General features: G+C 68.6%; 2 protein-coding genes across 3 annotated transcripts; both read left to right on the top strand.

The window, feature by feature from the left end:
* Nucleotides 1-782: 782 nt before the first annotated feature.
* On the top strand, nucleotides 783-10,682 carry IMPDH1 (inosine monophosphate dehydrogenase 1). 2 transcript variants are annotated; one of them, XM_050325041.1, is made up of 16 exons: nucleotides 783-820; nucleotides 2,500-2,595; nucleotides 3,041-3,089; nucleotides 3,474-3,575; nucleotides 3,933-4,007; nucleotides 4,200-4,406; nucleotides 5,032-5,119; nucleotides 5,389-5,588; nucleotides 6,249-6,339; nucleotides 6,647-6,742; nucleotides 7,113-7,256; nucleotides 8,030-8,174; nucleotides 8,249-8,392; nucleotides 8,468-8,522; nucleotides 9,737-9,753; nucleotides 10,017-10,682. In XM_050325041.1, exons 1-16 carry the CDS (start codon nucleotides 801-803, stop codon nucleotides 10,036-10,038), a joined length of 1,551 nt encoding a protein of 516 aa, XP_050180998.1. In that variant the 5' UTR covers nucleotides 783-800; the 3' UTR covers nucleotides 10,039-10,682. The 2 variants fall into 2 exon arrangements, with proteins under 2 accessions (XP_050180998.1, XP_050180997.1); XM_050325040.1 differs by having other exon boundaries at nucleotides 8,468-8,551.
* Nucleotides 10,683-14,328: 3,646 nt separating this feature from the next.
* LOC126644417 (collagen alpha-1(I) chain-like) lies at nucleotides 14,329-18,028 on the top strand. The gene is made up of 5 exons (XM_050323758.1): nucleotides 14,329-14,750; nucleotides 14,837-14,963; nucleotides 15,574-15,928; nucleotides 16,357-16,926; nucleotides 16,976-18,028. The coding sequence occupies exons 1-5, from the start codon at nucleotides 14,498-14,500 to the stop codon at nucleotides 18,026-18,028; spliced, it is 2,358 nt and encodes a 785-aa protein (XP_050179715.1). The 5' UTR covers nucleotides 14,329-14,497.
* The last annotated feature ends 1,706 nt before the right edge of the window (nucleotides 18,029-19,734 follow it).

The following is a 19,734-nucleotide window of genomic DNA, read 5'->3' as shown; positions in this document are numbered from 1 at the left end:
TGGCTTGGGGGCTGCGCATCTGCCCCTGCCTGCACTGCCCGCACCTGCCTGCGGGGGGCGCCTGCCGGGGCCTGGCGCCCGCTTTGGGGGGGCTCCCACCCCCAGGGTCGGTATGGGGGTGCCCCCTCCCCGCGGGGTGCGGGCAGGGGCAGGCGGGAGCACAGGCAGGGGCTCAGGCAGGTGCAGGCAGGTGCAGGTGAGGCTGTTTTGCCGCCCCGTCCCCCGGGGGCTCATTAAGCGGTCGCACAAACAGCCCCGGCGGAGGGGGTGGGGAGTTGAGGGTCCCCAGGGGCGGGGGGAGGGGAAACCAAAATAGAGAAGGGCACCCCAAAACAGGGGCGGCACCCAAACAATGGGGGCACACAAAATAGAGGAGGGAGCCCCCCCCCCAAAAAAGGGCCATGTCCAAAAGAGGGAAGCACCCAAAAGAAGGGGTGTCCCCAAAGCCAGAGGTACACCCAAAATAGAGGGGTGTCCCTACAGCTGGCGGCGCCTCCCTCAACAAGAATGCCCCCAAAATAGAAAGGTACCCCAAAAACGGGGGCGCCCCCGCAGCCCCCAAATCCGAGGGGTGCCCCCCAGCAGGGTGACCCCCAACCCGGGGGTGCTCCCGACCCCAGGGGTGCTCACCAGATGAAGGGCGTCTCCCCAAAAAAGGGGGTCCCCCGAACACGGCGGGTTCTTGGGGTGCCCCCACCGTTCGCCGCCGGTGGGCGGAGCTCGGGGCGTGTCCGTGGGCGTGTCCGTGGGCGGGGTTCGGAGGCCCCGCCCCCGCCCCGCCCTCCCCGGCGCTCAGCGCCATGGGCGAGGGTCAGCCCAGGTACGGGCGGGGCTACTGGGACCCACTGGGGGGCTACTGGGGCACGGCGAGCGGCTGGAGGGGCGCCGGGGCGGGCACTGGGGTGGTACTGGGGGATGGAAGGGCTGTAGTGGGGGGTACTGGGAGGGTCTGGGGCGTTACTGTGTCGGGGGGAGTGGCAATGGGGGGGTTACTGGAGGGTGCCGGGATGGCAGTGGGGGGGTACTGGTTGGTTACTGGGGCACGGGAAGGGTTACTGGGTAAGGAGGGGGCAGCGATGGGTGGTACTGGGGGCACTGGGACGTGCGGGGAGCTGTGGGGGTACTGGGAGATTCCTGGGGCCTGGGGTGACAGCAATGGGGAGTACTGGGAGGTTACCGGGAGATGGAGGAGCGACGGTGGAGGGGCACTGGGGGGTTACTGGGGCCTGGGAGGGCAGCACTGGGGAGTTACTGGGAGGTTATTGAGGTGCTGGGGGAGACACCGGGTAGCGGGTGGGCAGCACTGAGGGGTACTGGGAGGCTGCTGGGGCACTGGGGGGAGTATCGGGGAGTTACTGGGAGGTGGAGGGACAGCACTGGGAGGTACTGGAGGGTCCTGGGCTGTACTGGGGGAGGCTCCTGGCAGTTACCGAGGAATGGCGGGCAACAGTGGGGGGTAGGAGAGGTTACTGGGGGGCACTGGGGGATGTAGGGAGGGTTACTGGGGAGTTATTGGGGAGTGCCTGGGGGCTTACTGGAGGATGTTGGGGAGTTTACTGGGTGGCGCTGGGGGATGTAGGGAGGGTTACTGGAGAGTTACTAGGGGATGGGGTGGGGGTACTGGGAGCGGTGCGGGAGAGGTTACTGGGAGCGCTGGGGCCGGTGCCGGGGCACTGGGAGGCGGGGTGGGGGTTACTGGGAGGCGCTGGGCAGGCTGGGAGGGGGGTGGGGGCTGCGGCGGCCACTCCCGGCCGTGGCCACGCCCCACGAGGGAGGGACACGCCCCACGAGGGAGGGACACGCCCCCATCCACGCCCAACCCACCACCGGCCACGCCCACCGGCCACGCCCTGCACCGGGGCCACTGCGGGAACCGGGACCCCCACGGGACCCCCGGCACCCCCCACCGGGAGAAGGACCCCCCTGGGGACTGGGATCTTCCCTCCTCTGAAATTCCCAGCGGGATAGGGAACCCCGGGACCGCTCAGGGACCCCTCTAAAAGAGGGGCCTCCTAAGGGACTCCCCGGCATCGGGACTTTCCCCACGGACGCCCCCACGAGGAGCAGGCTTCCCCGGGGATCCCCAGGCACCAGAACACCTAGCAGGCCCGGCCCGGCCCGACCAGCCTCGAGGGGGTTGAGGAGGTCCTTGTGCTGGGTGGGGTCTGGGTTCCCCTGGGGGTGCAAGGCGGGGTCTCTGTCCCGGTGAGGGGTCCCAGGGGGTCAGGGCTACAGTCGTAGGTGAGGGTGGGGTTTCGGTGCTGGTCCCGAGAGGGGGAAGGGGGCAGTCCTGGGGAGCTTCCTGGTGTGGATGGGGGGGTCTGGGTTGGGGTCTGGGTCCCCAGTGCCAGCCCCCCCAGCATGGCCGTGCCGGGGGTCCCTGGTGGGTTGGTGGTCTCGGGGGGTTTTGGGGGGGTCCCGGGGCCAGCCTCCCCCAGCGTGGCTGTGCCGAGGGGATCCCAGAGGGTCTGTGAGGGGTCTCGGTGCCAGCCTCCCCAGCATGGCCCAGGAGCTGATCAGCGGGGCCGGGTACGTGCCCGAGGATGGACTGACGGCCCAGCAGCTCTTCGCCTGCGCCGACGGCCTCACCTACAAGTGCGGGTGACCCCCTGACCCCCCCCCCTCGGCACACCTTGACCCTCACAAGCACCCCCAGAGCCCCCTAGGCACAGCCTGCCCCCTCCCCCCGATGTCTCCCTGAGTCCACCTGACCTCCCCAGGAACCCCAGACACCCTCAGGATGCCCAGACCCCCAGGGAAGCCCCCACACTCCCCCAGGCAGCCTCAGGGACTCCCATCAGGGACCCCAGACTCAATCAAGGACCTCCAGGCCCTCTAGGAACGACCTGGCCCCCTCTGACAATCCCCTGCAAACCCTTCAGGAGCCCCCAGACTTCCCCCCAGGAAGCCCTTGACCCCCAGTTTGCCCCCCTCCCTTCCCCAACTCAGATGTCTCCCTCACGGATCCAGGAATCCCCTTGGGGGGGTCTGGGTCAATCTGAGGGGCAAGGAGGGTCCCAGCCCTTCCTCCTCCCCACAGTGACATCCTCCTCCTCCCCGGCTACATCGACTTCACGGCTGATGAGGTGGTGAGTGATCCCCCTCCCTGCCCAGGACCCCCTGGGTAACACCCCTCTGCCCCCCTTGTGCACTCCCCCGGGGTGACCTCCTGTGCTTCCCCCAGCTGAGCACCCCTCGGGTGACCCCCCTGTGCCACCCCACACCCCTCTGAGGTGACCCCATTCCCACCTTGGCCCCCCCTCCCGTGATTTTGGGGTGGAGAATGCCCATGGGGGGGGGTCTCAACAGGTTTTGGGGTGCCAGGGGATCGGAGGACCCCCAACCTCTGAGGTGTAGTCAGTGGGTGTGGGGTCCCTGCGTTTTTGGGGGTGTGGGGGGACAGGGAGGGGTCGGGGGTGCCCCCCCTCAGGGGGTTTCAGGGCGGGGTCAGGATTTTAGGGGCATCCCGCCAGGACCTGACGTCGGCCCTGACCAGAACCATCACCCTGAAGACCCCGCTGGTGTCATCCCCCATGGACACGGTCACCGAGGGGGACATGGCCATCGCTATGGCTGTGAGCCCGGGGGGGCACAGGGGGCACTGGGGGGCATGGGAGGGGGACACAGGAGGAGGGGCACTCTCAGAGGTGGGGGCATCTTGGGGAGAGGGAAAGGGAGCTCTGAGGGACCATCCAGGGGTTGGGGGGGCACATGGGGAGTCTGGGCTGGGGGCAGCCCTGGCAGACTGGAGGGAGGGGGGCACATGGGGGGAACCCCGATGGAGGGGCACAGTCTCAGAGGGGCACAAGGGCAAACGGGGGGGGATGTGGTCGTGCAGGGGTGTTGCTCACCCAGCTGGGGGTCAGGAACCCACTGCCCCCCATGGCCCCTCTTTTGCCTTCCCTGTGCCCCCTTGCATTGCTCCCCCCCAGCTGAACGGCGGCATCGGCATCATCCACCACAACTGCACCCCCGAGTTCCAGGCCAGCGAGGTGCGGAAGGTGAAGGTAAGGGAGGGGTCCCCACCCCGTGACATCCCCTCAGATGCCCCTGAGCCCCCATGTCCCAGCCCCTGAGGAAGCTGCCACCGGTGACCAGCAAAGATGAGCTGGTGGCCATCACCGCCCCTATCCTTGGGGTCCCCCCCTTGTCCCCCTGTTCCTGGGGGTCCCCCGGTGACCCCCTCCCCCCGCCCACAGCGGTTCGAGCAGGGGTTCATCACGGAGCCGCTGGTGATGAGCCCGACGCACACCGTGGGGGACGTGTGGGACGCCAAGGCCCGGCTCGGCTTCTCGGGGGTCCCCGTCACCCACTCAGGCCGGCTGGGGGGGCGGCTCGAGGGCATCGTCACCTCCCGGGACATCGACTTCCTGCGGGAGCGCGACAGGGGCACCCCCCTGGCTGAGGTGTGCGGGGGCAGGGGGGGGACAGAGGGACAGGGAGGGACAGCGACGTGGCGGGTGGGGCAGGTGTGGGCCGGTGGGATGGGAAGGGTTGGAGGACGGTGGGATGAGGGGCAGGGATGGAGGAGGGGGGTCAGAGGACAGTGGGATGTGGGGCAGGGGGGCTGCCCGCAGTGGCCCCAGGTCCCCTGGTGTCAGTGCCAGTGACACTGCTGTTGATGGTGACAATGCCCCTGCCAGTGACTGTGTCTGTGACAGTGACAGTAGCAGTGCCAGTCCCCATGACAGCAGCAATGAAAATGACAGTGCCAGTGACACACAGTGACAGTTCCTGTGACAGTGCTGGTGGCACTGCCAGTGTCCGTGACAGTGACAGCGTCAGGGACAATGACAGTGCTGGTGACAGCGCTGGTGCTAGTACCAGTACAGCTGACAGTGCCAGTGACAGACAGTGTCAGTACTAGTGCTGATACCAGTGCCAGTGCCTATGAGAGTGACAGTGTCCATGACAGTGACGGTGCCCGTGACAGTGACAGTGCCTGTGACAACGTCCATGACAGTGACAGTGTCCATGACAGTGCCTGTGTCAGCGCCAGTGCCAGTGACGTGCAGGTTCCTGTGTTCCCAGGTGATGACCAAGCGCAGGGACCTGGTGGTGGCCCCGGCTGGTGTCACCCTAAAAGAGGCCAATGAGATCCTGCAGCGCAGCAAGAAGGGTGAGGGGGACACCTGTCACCCCCCTGGGGTCACACCTGTCACCCTGGGCACCCCGTGTGGGGCACCTCCGTCACCCTGTCCTGGGGGTCACCTCTGTGTCACCCCTCTGTCACCCCATGGAGGGGGTACCTTCGTGTCACCCTGTCCCCAGCTTTGGTGTCACCTCCTGGGGTCGCCTCCCTATGGGTCCATCCTTGTCTCTGGGGTCACCTTCGTGTCCCCGCGTCCCTGTGGCCTCCCCCGGGTGACCGTGTCCCTGTCCCCGCAGGGAAGCTGCCGATCGTGAACAGCCGGGACGAGCTGGTGGCCCTCATGGCCCGCACGGACCTGAAGAAGAACCGGGAGCACCCGGCGGCCTCCAAGGACGGGCGGAAGCAGCTCCGGGTCGGCGCCGCCATCGGCACCCGCGAGGACGACAAGTACCGGCTGGACCTGCTCGTGCAGGCGGGGGCTGACCTCGTGGTGCTGGTGGGTGCACCCCAAAACGCGGGGGGGAGACACACCCCAAAATGGGGGACCCCAAAAACAAGAGGGCTTGAAAATGAGGGAGAGCTGGAAATGAGGGACCTCGAAAACCAAGCGGGTTTGGATGGAGGGATGAGGGCGGGGATGGGGATGGAGCTGCTGGTGCAGGCAGGGGTGGATCTTGGGGTGCTGGTGGGTGCACCCCCCCAAAACAGGGGGACCCCAAAAATGGAGGGGTCTGGAAATAGGGAACCCCAAAACCAGAGGTGCTGGAGGGATCGGGATGGGGACAGGCAGGGGGCTGATGCTGCTTGTGCAGTCAGGGGACGACCTCATTGTGCTGGTGGGTGTGGGGGGACCCCAAAAACTGGTGGACCCCAAAAACTTGGGAGGGATAGAGTGGATGGGGATGGAGGGATGGGGACGGAGCTGCTGGTGCTGGTGCTGATGGAGCCTGGTGGTGCTGGTGGGTGTGGCAGGGCACCCCAAAAACAGGGGGGACTGGGGCAGCTGGGGAGTTTTAGGGGACACCCCTAAATCTTGTGAGATGACTGGGGCTCCCCCCACCTGGGAGTGGGCACCCCTCCTGCTCACTGTGTGCCCCAACCTGCTGCTCTCCACTTTGCCCCCAACCCCTGTACCCCAAATCTGGGCCCCCCCCAGGACTCGTCGCAGGGGAACTCGCGGTACCAGCTCAGCATGATCCGCTACATCAAGGCCAAGTACCCCGACCTGCAGGTTGTGGGGGGCAACGGTGAGACCCCAAAACGGGAGGGGGCACCCTGGGCTGCAGGTCATGGGGGGGCAACAGTGAGCAGGGGAAATAGGGGAAACCCCAAAACGGGTGTGGGGGAAATGGGGGGCAGGATTTGAGGTGCCCTGGGCAGGATTTGGGGAGGGTGGAGCAGCATTTGGAGTATCCCCCTCCCCTCCCAGTGGTGGGACAGGATTTGGGGTGCCCTGGGCAGCGTTGGGGTGCAGGGTGCCCCCCTGCAGTGGTGAGGCAGGTTTTGGGGGGATCCTAGGGCAGGATTTGGGGTGCCATTTTTTGGGTCCCCCAGTGGTGACGGCGGCCCAGGCCAAGAACCTGATTGACGCGGGGGTGGATGCGCTGCGGGTGGGGATGGGCAGCGGCTCCATCTGCATCACCCAGGAAGGTGGGTGACACCGGCCCGGGACCCCCCACCACAACCTCCCTTGAGCCCCCCCCCAGCTCCCCTGGATTCCCCTTGGTCCTCGGATACCCCAAACGCCCCAGGATTCCCTGGGAACCCCAGACTTCCCAACCCCCCCCACATGCCACTGGGACCCCCTGACCCACCCTGACACCCCAGAACCCTCCAGGACACCCTGGGAACCCCCAGCCCCCCAGGGTGGTACCGGGACCCCCCTGACCTCCCGACATGACACAGGGACCCCCTGGCACGCCCCCCCCCGCAGTGTCCCTGTCCCTTCTGGTGTGTCCCCGTCCCTCGTGTGCCCCTGTTCCCGCTGTCCCTGTGGCCCTGACGGTGTCCCCCTCCCCAGTGCTGGCGTGTGGCAGCGCCCAGGCCACGGCCGTGTACCGCGTGGCCGAGTACGCGCGACGCTTCGGCGTCCCCGTCATCGCCGACGGCGGCATCCGCAGCCCCGGGCACGCCGTCAAGGCCCTGGCACTGGGGGCCTCCACCGGTGAGGGGGCACGGGGAGGGCAAAGGGGAGGACCCAGGGGGGCAAATGGGGCACCGGGGGGAGGGAGGGCAAAGGGGGCCACCCAGCACCTGCGGGGGTGGGGGACACCTGGCACCCGTGGGGGGCATCCTGAGGGGGTCTCATGGGCGCCAACCCATTCTGGTGGGGAGATCTCATGATCTTTAGCCCACCCTGGGGGGGTCCCATGCCCCCCAGCCTGCAGTGGTGGGGGTCTCATGGTTGCCAGCCCATGCTGGTGATGGTTCTACAACGGGCATCCCGTGCCCACCAACATATCCTGGTGTCTCCCCTGTGGGGATGGTCCCACATCCCCCAGCCCAGCCTGGTGATGGTCCCACAGCCCCCAACCCAACCTGGTGATGGTCCCACATCCCCCAGCCCACTCTGGTGATGGTCCCACAGCCCCCAACCCAACCTGGGAATCGTCCCCCAACCCAGCCTGGTGATGGTCCCACACCCCCAGCCCAGCCTGGTGATGGTCCCACACCCCCAGCCTACTCTAGTGATCATCCCACATCCCCCAGCCCACCCCGGTGATGGTCCCACACCCCCAGCCCACCCCGGGATGGTCCCACAGCCCCCAGCCCACCCTGGTCATGGTCCCACATCCCGCAGCCCACCCTGGGGATGGTCCCACACACCCAGCCCACTCTGGTGATGGTCCCACACCCCCCAGCCCACCCTGGTGGGTATTTCGTGGCCACACCCCCACCCCGTTGCCCCAAGGGTCCCTGATGGGGTGTCCCCCGCAGTGATGATGGGGTCCCTGCTGGCGGCCACCACGGAGGCACCGGGCGAGTTCTTCTACTCGGAGGGGGTGCGGCTGAAGCAGTACCGGGGCATGGGGTCCCTGGACGCCATGGAGCAGGGCCCTGGCAGCCAGAAACGCTACTTCAGGTACCTGCTGGGCACCCTGGGGGGGATGCCCAGCCTCCAGCCGCCCCCCCAGCCCCGTGTGACCCCCCCTGCAGCGAAGGGGACCCGGTGAAGGTGGCGCAGGGGGTGTCGGGCTCGGTGCAGGACAAGGGCTCCATCCACAAGTTCGTGCCGTACCTGCTGGCCGGGCTCCAGCACGGCTGCCAGGACCTGGGGGCTCGGAGCCTCTCGGCGCTCAGGTGGGTGTGGGGGGGCTGGAGGGGGGACGAGCAGGGCCGTGGGGGCCCCACACCGACCCCCCCACACGCCCCCAGGTCCATGATGTACGCGGGGGAGCTGAAGTTCGAGCGCAGGACGTTGGCGGCGCAGGTCGAGGGGGGGGTGCACGGGCTGCACTCGTGAGTGGGGAACGGGGGGAAGGGGGTTTGAGGGAGTTTGAGGGTGGTTTGGGGGAGGTTTTGGGTGGCTGTGGGGGGATTTTGGGGGTGCCAGGGAAGGTTAGAGAGGCTGAGGGTGTTTGGGGGTCAGGGGGTACCAGGGCCTGTGAGGTGGTTTGGGAGGGCTGGAGGGGACTTGGTGGGGCTGGGAATGGTTGGGGATTTTTGGGGGTGCTGGGGTGGATTTTTTGGGGAGGCTGGAGATGGTTGGGGGTTCTGGGGGTGGTTTTTTGGGGGGGTTTTCTGGAGTGGATTCTGGGCAGGACTGTGGACAGCTGGGGATCCTGGGGGGCTTTTGGGGTGCTGGGTGTTGGAAGGAGCTGGGGAGGTTTGGACACAAGGCCCCATTTCAGGGGTCCAGGGGGCTACCAGTTATCCCAGTTTGGGGACACCCAGTTACCCAGTCCTGGGGAGTGGGGCTTGTGTGGGGGTAGGGCTTGTGTGGGGTGGGGCTTGTATGGGGGTGGGGCTTGTATGGGGCTGGGGCTTGTGTGGGGGTGGGGCTTGTATGGGGGTGGGGCTGTATGGGGGCGGGGCTGGAGGGAGGGGCGGGGCTTCCTTGGGACCCTTGATGGTTGGGCAACTTGGGGGGGCTGTGATTGGCTGGCTGAGGTGCTGATTGGTTGGCCAGGATGGTGGTTGGCTGTGATTGGTTGACCAGGCAGGTGGTTGGCTGTGATTGGTTAGCTGGTTGAGCTGCTAATTGGTTGATTGTTGGTTGGCTGCTTAACTGAGCAGGACGCTGATTGGTTGGCTGGTGGCTGGCCAAAATGCTGATTGGCTGGTTGAAGTGCTGGTTGACTGTCATTGGTCAGTCTGGTTGGTTGGTCAGGGCTCTGATTGGCTGGACAGGGGGTGAGCAGGGCTCTGATTGACCAGGGGAACTGGACTGGGGGCAGTGGGCCCATCACAGGGTTTGGGGGGGATGGGGGTTGGGTGGGGTCAGGAGGTCACAGGGGGGCACAGGTGACCCCAGGGCCAGGAGCAGCGGGATCAGGGTGGGGTTTGAGGGGTCCCCATGCAGAGTGAGGGTCCCTGTGCTGGGGGGCGTTAGGGGACATAACTGTGACAGGGTGGGGGTATCTGTGCTGGGGAGTGTCTAACGTGCCCCCCATAACCCTCCCTCTCTCTCCCCCCACGCTGCAGCTTCACGGTCCTGCCATGTAAGTACCTACTCACCTCCCCCCCCCTTCCGTGGGTCTAAGGGGTCTCTTGCTGGGGGAGACCCCCCCTCTTTGCCCCCCTGAATGGAGCTGGGAGGTTTGGGGGGGCAGGGGGGGCACCCAGCTGGGATCTGATGGTCCTGGTGGCAGTGGGGGGGGGACAGGGCAGGGGGGTTTGTGGGTTCCCCCCAGGGGGGATTTGAGAGTACCACACCCCTCAGGTGAGGGTTGGGGGTCCCCCTCTGGCCTCTCTGTGCCCCCAGTGACGAGAGGCGGCTGCACTGAGGAGGGGCCCCCCCGTGCCAGCGCCCCCCGCCCGGAGCCCGCGGGGACCCCCCCGGCCCCCCGACAGCGTCGCTGCTAATGCTGCACCGGGACCCCCGAAATGGGGGGGGGGCCCCAACTCCCCCCCCCGAGCACAGGGGGGTGTGGGGACCCACAAACCCTCCCAGAATGGGGGGGGCAGGGAACCCCTAAATCCCCCCGGGGCACCATGGGGGGTGTGGGGACCCCCTGAGCCCTTGGAAATGGGGGTGCAGGGACACCCAAACTCCCCCCCCGGGCACCACGAGGCTGTGGGAACCCCCCCAAACCTCTCTGGAAATGCAGGTTCGGGGACCTCATGAAATGCCCCAGAAATGGGGGGCGGGGACCCCCCCAAATTTCCCTCAAACCCTCCCTGGCACTGCAGAGCTTCGGGGGGAAGGGGTATCCCTCTGTACCCCCAGAGCCGGGAAGAGGGGACCCCCCGAGCACCAAGGGGACCCCTCGAGCACCAAGGGGACTCCCCAGCACCAAAGGGACCTCCCACCGTCTGGGGGGACCCCACAGCACCCCGGGGACCCCACAAAGGCCTGTGGCCCCCCCCCAGTGCGGGGGGACCCCGGAGCCGCTGTATCCAGGGGTCAATAAAGTCACGGAGCATCGGAGCCTCTTGGGGTGGCCCTGGGCCTGATTTGGCCCTGCCCCTGTCCCTGGTCCGGTCACTATCCTGGCCCTGACCCTGTCACTGCCCCTGGCCCTGGTCCTGTCGCTGGCCCCGGTCCTGTCCGTGTCCCCGTCCCTGTCCATGGTCCTGGCCCTGTCCCCGTCCCTCACCCTGGCCCTGGGCCTGTCCTTGGCGCTGTCCGTGCCCGCTGTCCCATCCCCATGCCCGTCCCTGTCCCTGCTGGTGACACGGGATGGCACACACATGGCACGGGGTGACACACGTGCCAGAGGTTGGCACACACATGTGGCACAGGGTGGCACACCCGGCGGGGCCTGGCACGGCCCGGGGACAGCTCTGTCACCCTGGGCACAGCCTGGCGGGGGCCGCCCACCTGGGCACGTGTTTGCACCCCACAGTGTCCCCCCATGTCCCCTCCGTGTCGCCCCCGGGCTCTGTGGGGGACCGCAGGGCTCGGGTGGCAGCAGTGGGGGGAGGTGGGACCCCAGATGTGGGACCCCCTCCCCCCCCGATACAGGACACCAAGCGTGACTCTCCCAAAGTGAGACCCTGCCCAATGTGGGACCCCCAAAATGGGAGACCTCCATATGGGGCCCCCCAAATATGGGCCACCCCTCAAAATGTGGGCCACCCCCACATGTGACTCATCTCCCCCAAGTGTGGGGCCCCACTGAGATGTTGCCCCCTCCCCCCCCCTCAAAATTTGGGAGACACCCCCCAAATGCAGGATATTCCGCTCTCCAAATGTGGGAACCCCCCCCAAAGATCAGATACCCCCTAACCCTAATCCCCACCCAAATATGGGACATTCTCCCCACCATGTAGAAAACCCCCCAAGTGTGGGACCCCCCAGCTATGGACCCCCTCGAAATGTGAGACCACCCCCCCAAATATCGAATCCCAAATGTGGGACCGCCTAAACCTGGGAACCCCTCAGCTGTGAGACACCCACCCCTAAATGTGGGAACCTCCCAAGTCTGGGTCCCCCCCATCGCAGACCCCCCACGCTCCAGCCGCGCCGAGCAGCCCTGCAGGGTCCTGGTGACTGCGGGGCGGGGGCTGGGGGTCGTGGGGCCCTGGGGTGGGAGGGGAGGAGGAGGAGGAGGAGGAGGCGGAATGGGGCTTGGCCTGCCCCTCCTGCCGCTGCCGCCGCCGGGGCCGGGCCGGGGCTGGAGCCGCCGCCGAGGCCGGTGGGTGCTGGGGGCGGGGGCGGGTTTGGGGTGCGGGGTGCTGAGGGAGCGAGGGTGCCCGGGGTTGGGGTGCCCAGGCTGCGGGGGCACCGTGGTCCCGCTGCCTGGGGGTGGGGGGCGATGGGTGCTGGTGAGCCGGGTTTGGGGGTGCGGGGGATTTGGGGTGCTGGATTTGGCGGTGGGAGTGCCCGGTGTTGGGGTACCCAGGGCTGCGGGGTCCCGGCTGCCTGGGGGTGGGGTGAGCTGGTTTTGGGGTGCGAGGGGTTTAGGGGTGCTGGGGGTGCCGGGAGGGGGTTTGGGGTTGCGGGGCTGCCGGGGCGGAGGTACCCGCGCGTTGGAGTCCGCGGGGTGCGGGGTCTCGAGGATCGCGGCTGCCTGGGCGTGTGGGGAAAGCGAGCCGCGGTTTGGGGGTGCCGGGGTTTGGGGGTGTCCCACAGCAGCCCCCACGACTGGAGCCACCTCCCTACCCCCGTGACACCCCGCGCGCGCTGTCCCGCACACGCGCTCACACGCCGTCACGCGCGGCACACGTGCGCTAGCACCCACGCGCGGGGAGCGGGGGCGTGCAAACGGGGGCGGGGGCGCTGGGGGTAGGCACAGGGGTGTGCAAGGGCTGTGTGCGGGGGGACACGTGGTGTGAAGAGGGGTGTGCGGGGGCGTGCTCGGCTAGGGGTCCACGCGGGGTGCCCACAGGTGTGCACGGCTGGCAGAGCACCGGCGTGCGGGGTCGGGGTGTCCGGGCGTGGGCACGGGGGTGGGTGGGTGTGCGGGGAGGGGCTGCAGGGTCGGGAGGAGGATAAGGGAGGTGTGCACAGTTGGGGGTGCACAGGGGGGCGTGTGCGGTCAGGAGTGTGCGTGGGTGTGCAAGGAGGGATGCAGGGCTGGGGGTGCACAGGTGGGGGTGTGAGCAGGTGTGAGCAGGTGTGTGCAGGTGCGTGCAGGGTGCCCACACCCCGGGCTGTGCCCCTGCCCTGGCCGGTGCGACCCTCCCCCCCGCGCTGTTCCTGTCACACGCGTGGGCACACCGAGGTGTGGGGGGGGCGGGTGTGCGTGTGCGGGGCTTGTGCGAGTGAGACCCACGGGGGGCGCCGGGGGGTCGTGGGCACCGCAGTGGGAGTTCCCAGTGCGGGGTGTCCGGTGGGGAGGGGGGGTGCCAGGTGCCGCGGGGAGCAGTGGGGTCCGCGGGTGTCAGGTGCGGGAGTGTCCTGTGGGCGGGGGTGGCACCTCCGGGAGGTGACGAGTGCTGGGGGTGGCAGGTCCGGGAAGTGTCTTTGGAGGGGCTGGCAGATCCAGGGGTGTGACAGGTCCGGACGGGGGTCGGGTGCGGGAGTGTCCTGTGCGGGGGTGGCGGGGTCCCCGCGTGTCCCGCGTGTCACATCGCATCCGTCGTCCCCGCGCCGCCGCCGCCCTGACGGGCGCGGTGTCAGCCCGCGGCGACAGCCCCTGTCACCGCGATTAGGGACCTGGCGCGGGCGGGGGGGCTCTGGGGGAGGGGACACCTCCGCAAGCCCCCGTAGCAGCCCGCGGGGGGGGATGTGGGGCGGCCCCGTGTGCCCCCCCGTCCCCGTGTGCCACCGCGGGACCTGGGCTGCTCCTGTCCCCGCTTGGGGGTCTCCCGTGTTCCCTTGGGTTCCTGTAACCCCAGGTGCTCCTGTCCCATCCTTGGGGGACTGCTGTGTCCCCCCAGTTGCTCCTGTCCCCCCAGGTGTTCCTGTCCCTCCCTCAGGTGCTCCTGTCGCCCCCCTCCAAGTGCTTCAGTAGCAAACTGGGAGTAGTCCTGTCCCCCCTTGAGGTGCTTCTGTCCCCTCTTTGGAGGACTGTTGTGTCCCCCAGGTGCTCCTGTGTCCTCTCCGGGTGCTCCTGTCCCAAACTCGGGGTGCTCCTGTTCCCCCTTGGGGTACTTGTCACCACCTTGGGGTGGTCCTGTCCTCCCCCCCAGATGCTCCTGTTCCCCCGTGGGGTGCTCCTGTTCCCTCCCCTGCCAAGTGCTCTTGTCCCCAAGTGCTCCCGTTTCCCCCCGGGCTTCTCCTGTCCCCGCAGGTGCTCCTGTCCCCAGGTGCTCCCGTCCTCGCCTTGCTCCTGTCTTGCCCCAGGGTTCTCATGTCCCCCCCAGGTGCTCCTGTCGCCTCCCCGCCCCGAGTGTTCGTGGGACCGGGGATGCCAGGGGAGGGCTCTGGGGTGTCCGTGCTCCCGGGGGCCTATGGGATGCCCAGGGGTTGGGGGTGCCGGGAGGGGCTCTCTGGGGTGCTGGGGGTTCTCTGGGGTGCCGTGGGGGTGTGACACCCCTCTCGCCCCTCTCCGCAGCCGCTCCCGCCGCCCCGATGTCCCCGAGGTCCCCCGTGGCGGGGGGGGCCGCCCCCCGCCTGCTGCTGGCCCTGCTCTGCCTGGCACCCCCTGCCGCCGCCCCCTGCCCCCAGCAGCCCCCGGACTCCCTGGCCCTCACACGCCCCACAGCGACTCCCTGTCCTCTCCCTCAACCTCGGCCTCAACTTCAAGATCAAGGTGCGAAGCCAAGGGGGGCCGCGCCCTCTCACGACCCCAGGGGCCCCCAAGACTCCGGGGTCCCCCCGGACCCCCGCGCCCCCCACCCTGCCTGAACCCGGAGATGAGCAGGGCTCCGCGACCACCCTGGAGGAAGCGGGGGGCTGGGGGGGCCCCTCTGGGCGGGGGCGTACGACCCCGCCCGAGGCGCCCCCGGGACAAGCAGCTGGAGCTGGACATCGCCATCGACCTGACGGCGGGGCTGGACCCCCCCGCGGGGGGGGCTGTGCGCCCCACAAGCCTCCTGAGGGGCTCCCCCGGAGCCCCCCGGTTCCTGCCCGGGCTCTCGGAGCTGGCCGGGAGGCTCAGCGCAGCCGGTGAGTGCCCGCGGCCAGCTGCGCCCTCCCCGGGCCCCCTTCCCCCCCATATCTGAGGGACCCCGCAATATCTTTGTACCCCCCAGGGTTCCTGTTTCCCACGGTGTCCCCCAAGATCGGCCCCGAGGGGGACAACGGGTCCCTGGAGCTGGAGGAGACCGGGAGTGGCGACGAGCCAGGTGAGGGGAGGCGGAAAGGGGGGTTGGAGACTGGGTGGGGGCGAGGGTGTGGAAGGGCTTGGGGAGTCCGGTGTTTGGGATGTCCTGGAGGTTTGGGGGAGATCTGGGGGAATGGGGGTTCGTTGGGTTTGGGTGGAGTTCCTGGGGCAATGGAGGGTCCTGGAGCAAGGGGGTGGGGTTTGGGTGTGGCCCAGGGAAATGGGGGCCCTGGGCGTTGGGGGAGCCTGGAGTCATGGGGGTCCTGAGTTTTGGAGACATCCTGGGGGTCGAGGGTGCCCTGCATTTAGTGGGGGCCTGGGGAAATGGGCGCTTCCAGGGCAGCGAGGGGGTCCTGGGGTTTCGGGGAACCTGGGGAAATGAGGGTTCGTGGGATTTGCGGGAGTCGTGGAATTTTGGGGGCCTGGGGCACTGGGGGATCTGGGGGAAATGGGAGGGTCCTGGGGGGGGTGGTTTGGGAGGGGGCTAGGGCCTGTGGGGAGCCTGGATGGATGGAGGGTCTGGAGAGTTCAGGGGTCTTGCCACCCCAAAATCCTTTGTGGGATATGGGGATGTGTACGAGTGGCACGGGGAGGGCGTGGGGGAACAATGGGGGTTCAGGGTGACCCCAGGGTGTGGGGCCCCCACCCTGATCCCCCTCTCCACAGCCCTCCCCGGGGCCGCCAGCCCTCCTGGGGGCTGCGCCCCCGCCGCCGCCTCCGCCTGCACCCCGGATCCGCCTGCGGCTCGGGGGGCCGGACCCTCAAACCCCTCCACGCCCCCTTCTCCTGGCCCCCCCACTTCATCCCCCTGGAGACCCCCTGGCCCGAGGCCGCCGCGCTCTGGGGCCCGGCCTGGGAGGGCCACGTCTACGGGGCGGGGGCCGCCTTCACCTTACTGGGCTTACTGGGCGTAGTGGTTCTGCTGGGGGGGCGCCGCCCCCCCCTGGCGCGGGTGCTGGGGGGGCTCCTGGCGGTGTCGGGGTTCGCCCGCGCCTTCCCCCTGTTCTTCGACCCCTACGAGGTGGGGGGGCGGCTGCCCCGCCGCCGCGCGGCTCCTCTTCGAGCTGCCCTACCCGTGCCTGGGCTGGGGGCTGGCGCTCGCCCCCCCCGCCAGGGGGGTCCCTGTGCTGGGGGTCCTGGCGGTGCTGCACCTGGGGGGGGCCCTGGGGGCGGTGGGCGCCGTGGCGGCTCTGGGGGGGCCCCCGGCGCTGCTGCTGCTGCCCCGGGCGCTGTTCGGGGCTCTGGCGGCCGCGCTGGCTCTGGGGGCTCTGGGGGCTGCGGCGCTGCAGGGGGCCGCGGGAAGCGGGGAGGGCGCGCACGAAGGTCCCGCGGCTGGTGGGGGCGGTGGGGGCCGCGCTGAGCGCGGGGCTGCAGCTCTTCGGGGCTCTGCAGGTCTGGGGGTGGGGGGTGAGCCCCCCCCCGGGGCCCTGGGCCTGGTGGGGGCTCCAGCTCGGGGGTCGCGTGGCCGAGATCGTCATGGGCGCGGCGCTGGCGGCGTTGGCTCTCGTGGCCCCCCCGAAACGCCGCGGCACCTCCAGAGACCCTCCCGAGCCGTCCGAGGGCGGCGGGCGGGGAGGGGAGGAGGCAGGGGGACCCCCCGAGTCCCCCTTCGAGTGTGACGGGGACCCCACGGCCGGGTACCGACCCCCCTCCCCCATCGACCTGCGCCGCTCCATCGACGAGGCCTTGGGAGCGCCGGGAATGTTCCGCATCGGGAACGGCGGGATCGGGGGCACTGGGAGCACTGGGAATACCGGCAGCAGCGTTATTCGGAGCACTGGGAACGCTGGGAAGGCCAAGAACAACGGAATCAGCATCCTCGGTGGCTCTGGGAAAACCGGGAGCAATGGGAGCACCGGGATCAGCGTCATCAGCACCACCGGGAACACTGGGAACACCGGGAACACCGGGAACAGCGGCACCAGCACAACGGCGTTACCGGGGGTCGGCACAACCCAGGGCACGGGCACTACGGGTGTGACTGGGAGCGGCAAGGCCGGAACGCCGGGAACCACCACGGTTGGAACGCCGGGAACCACCGCCGCTGGAATACCGGGAACCACCGCAGCTGGAACGCCGGGAACCACCGCCGCTGGAATACCGGGAACCACCACAGCTGGAATACCGGGAACAACCACCGCTGGAACTGCCGGGGCTGGTGGCGCCGGCACGGAGGGGGGTGGTACAGCAAGCACAGCCGGCACACCTAGCACAGGTAGCACACCTGGCGCAGCTGGCACAGCCGGTACACCTGGCACAACCAGCCCACCTAGCACAGCTGCTACACCTGGCACAGCTGGCACAGCTGGCACAGCCGGCACAGCCAGTGGGACGGAGCTCAGCCTCCCCGGCCCTCCTGGCACAACTGGGGGCAGCGGAACAGGAACACCAGGAACTGGCACCGCCGGCACACCTGGGACACCTGGGACACAGGTACCAGGCACCACGAGCACCACCAGCACAGCTGGCACAGCTGGAACACAGGGTCCTGGCACTCCGGGCACAGCAGATCCCAGCACAGCTGGCACAGCCAGCACACAAGGTCCCACCAAACCTGTCATACCTGGCGCCGCTGGCACACCTGGAACGCAGGGTCCTGGCACCCCTGGCACAGCAGATCCCGGCACAGCTCGCACAGCTGGCACAGCCGGCACAGCTCGCACAGCCGGCACACAGGGTCCTGGCACTGCTGGGACACGGAGGCCGAGCACCCCTGGAATGGCAGATCCCGGCACAGCTGGCACAGCTGGCACAGCCGGCACAGCTGGCACAGCCGGCACACGCGGGCCTGGCACGCGGGGTCCCCCCACCGCCCCCCGCCCCTCTGGTCTGTCCCGCACCGCCTCTTTGGGGGGCCCTTCCGCGGGGTCCCCGGGGGCGCGGGGAGGGCCCCGGGGAGGGGGCCCGGGGGCCGGGGACGCCCTCCCCGGGGACTGGCCCGGGGGCCGACCTCAGCACCCCCGGCGGGGATCCCCGGGGCAGCGCCCCCGCTGCGACCCTCCCAGAGCTGGGCCGAGGGGACCCCCGGCCCCCTACCCCCCAGGCCCACGGTGGGGGGGTCCCCGGGCCCCCCGGGGACAGCGACAGCCGCAGCCCGGGCAGTGACACCATAGACTTGTAGGGTGCGGGGGGACCCCCGAGGCGCCCCCCAACACACCCGGGAGGGGCAGCATCACCCAGGGGAGCTGTGGAGAGACCCCGGCCCGGCCACCCCGGCCAGGGACCCCAGGACCCCCTGAGACCCCCAAATAAGGGTGACAACCTATGGACCCCCAAGTACCTGAGATCCCCCAAGTGCTGATGACAATCTGGGGACCCCCAAGATGTCCCCCCAGGTCACCAAGACCCCAAAATACGGGTAACAAGCTGCCCCCCCCCATGTCCTTGAGACTCCCCCCCCCCAAGTGCTGGTGCCAAGCTGGGGATCAACCCCTCCCCAGCATCCTGAGACCCCCAAGAAAGGGTGACAACCCAGGGACCCCCAAGTTCCTGAGATCCCCCAAGTGCTGGTGACCACATGAGGACCCGCCCCCCCCCCAAGTTCCTGAGACCCCCAAATAGGGGAGACAAAGTGCCCCCCAAAAGGACCTGAGACTCCCAAATACGAGTGACAACGTGGCCCCCCTCCACATCCTCGAGACTCCCGAGTGCTGGCGACAATTTGGGAAACCCCCAAGAGCCTGAGACCCCCAAGTGCAGATGCCAACCAGACCCCCCATCATGTCCTGGAGACCCCCAAGTGCTGACAATGACCTGGGGACCCCCCACCCCCCACCCCCAAGTCCCGGAGACCCCCAAATACGGGTAATAAACTGTCCCCTCTCCCCCATGTTCTTGAACCCCCAAGCGCTGGTGCCAATCTGGGCCCCCCCCAGCTGCCCCCTAAGTCCCTGAGACCCCCAAATAGGGGTGGGAACATGGGGACAGCCCTAAGTCCCCCGAGTCCCCCAAGTACAGGTGCCATTGTGGGGACCCTCAAGTCCCTGAGCCTCTCAAGTGCTGATGACAATCTGGGGACACCCCAGTCCCCCCACAAATCCCCGGGACCCCCAAATACGGGTAACAAACTGCCCTCCCATCCATGTTCTCGAGCCCCCCAAGTGCTGGTGCCAATCTGGGGACCCCCCCAGGCATCCCCCAGGTCTCTGAGACCCCCCAATACGGGTAACAAACTGCTCCCCCCCAATTCCTGAGCCTCCCAAATGCTGGTGACAATCTGGGGCCCCCTGATATCCCCTCGCGGCCCTCCCCACGGGCCCCCAGTTCCTCCTCCGTGTACCCAATAAAGTGCCACGTGCGAACAATGTGTGTGACCCCTGAGACCCCTGACCCTCCCGGATGGACCCCTGAGAGCCCCCAGCCCTGTGGTGGGACCCCCATACACCCCTGACCCCCGGATGGAGTGCCCTAAATCCCCCTGGCCTCCCTCCCCAGGATGGGCCCCCAACCCCCCTCTCAACCCCACCAGAATGAGACCCTCGAACTCCCAGACCCCTCCTGGGACCTGTTATGGGTCCCCCAAGCGTCCCAGCCCCCCCGGATGGGACCCCCTGAACTTCCCTCCCACAGGACGGGACTCCCCCCGAACTCCCACAACCCCTCAGGCCCCTGATCTGGGACCCCCCAAGCCCTCCTGATCCTCTCGGATGGGATAGGGCCCCCCGAGCCCCGCCATGAAAGGGGCCCCCCATGAAAACCCCAGGCCCCTTTAATATGGGACCTCTGAGCCCCCCTTTAGCCCCACTAGAATGGGACTCCCAACTTCCTCCTGAACCCCTCCTTCATGGGATCCCCGACCCCCTTGACTCCCCTCCCGCATTTTGGGAC

The sequence above is a fragment of the Myiozetetes cayanensis genome, unplaced genomic scaffold, assembly GCF_022539395.1.
Source record: "Myiozetetes cayanensis isolate MyiCay16 unplaced genomic scaffold, myiCay2020 scf3, whole genome shotgun sequence".
Classification (NCBI taxonomy): domain Eukaryota; kingdom Metazoa; phylum Chordata; class Aves; order Passeriformes; family Tyrannidae; genus Myiozetetes; species Myiozetetes cayanensis.
The sequence above is the reverse complement of the archived record's forward strand: the minus strand, read 5'-3'. Positions and strand labels throughout refer to the sequence as shown.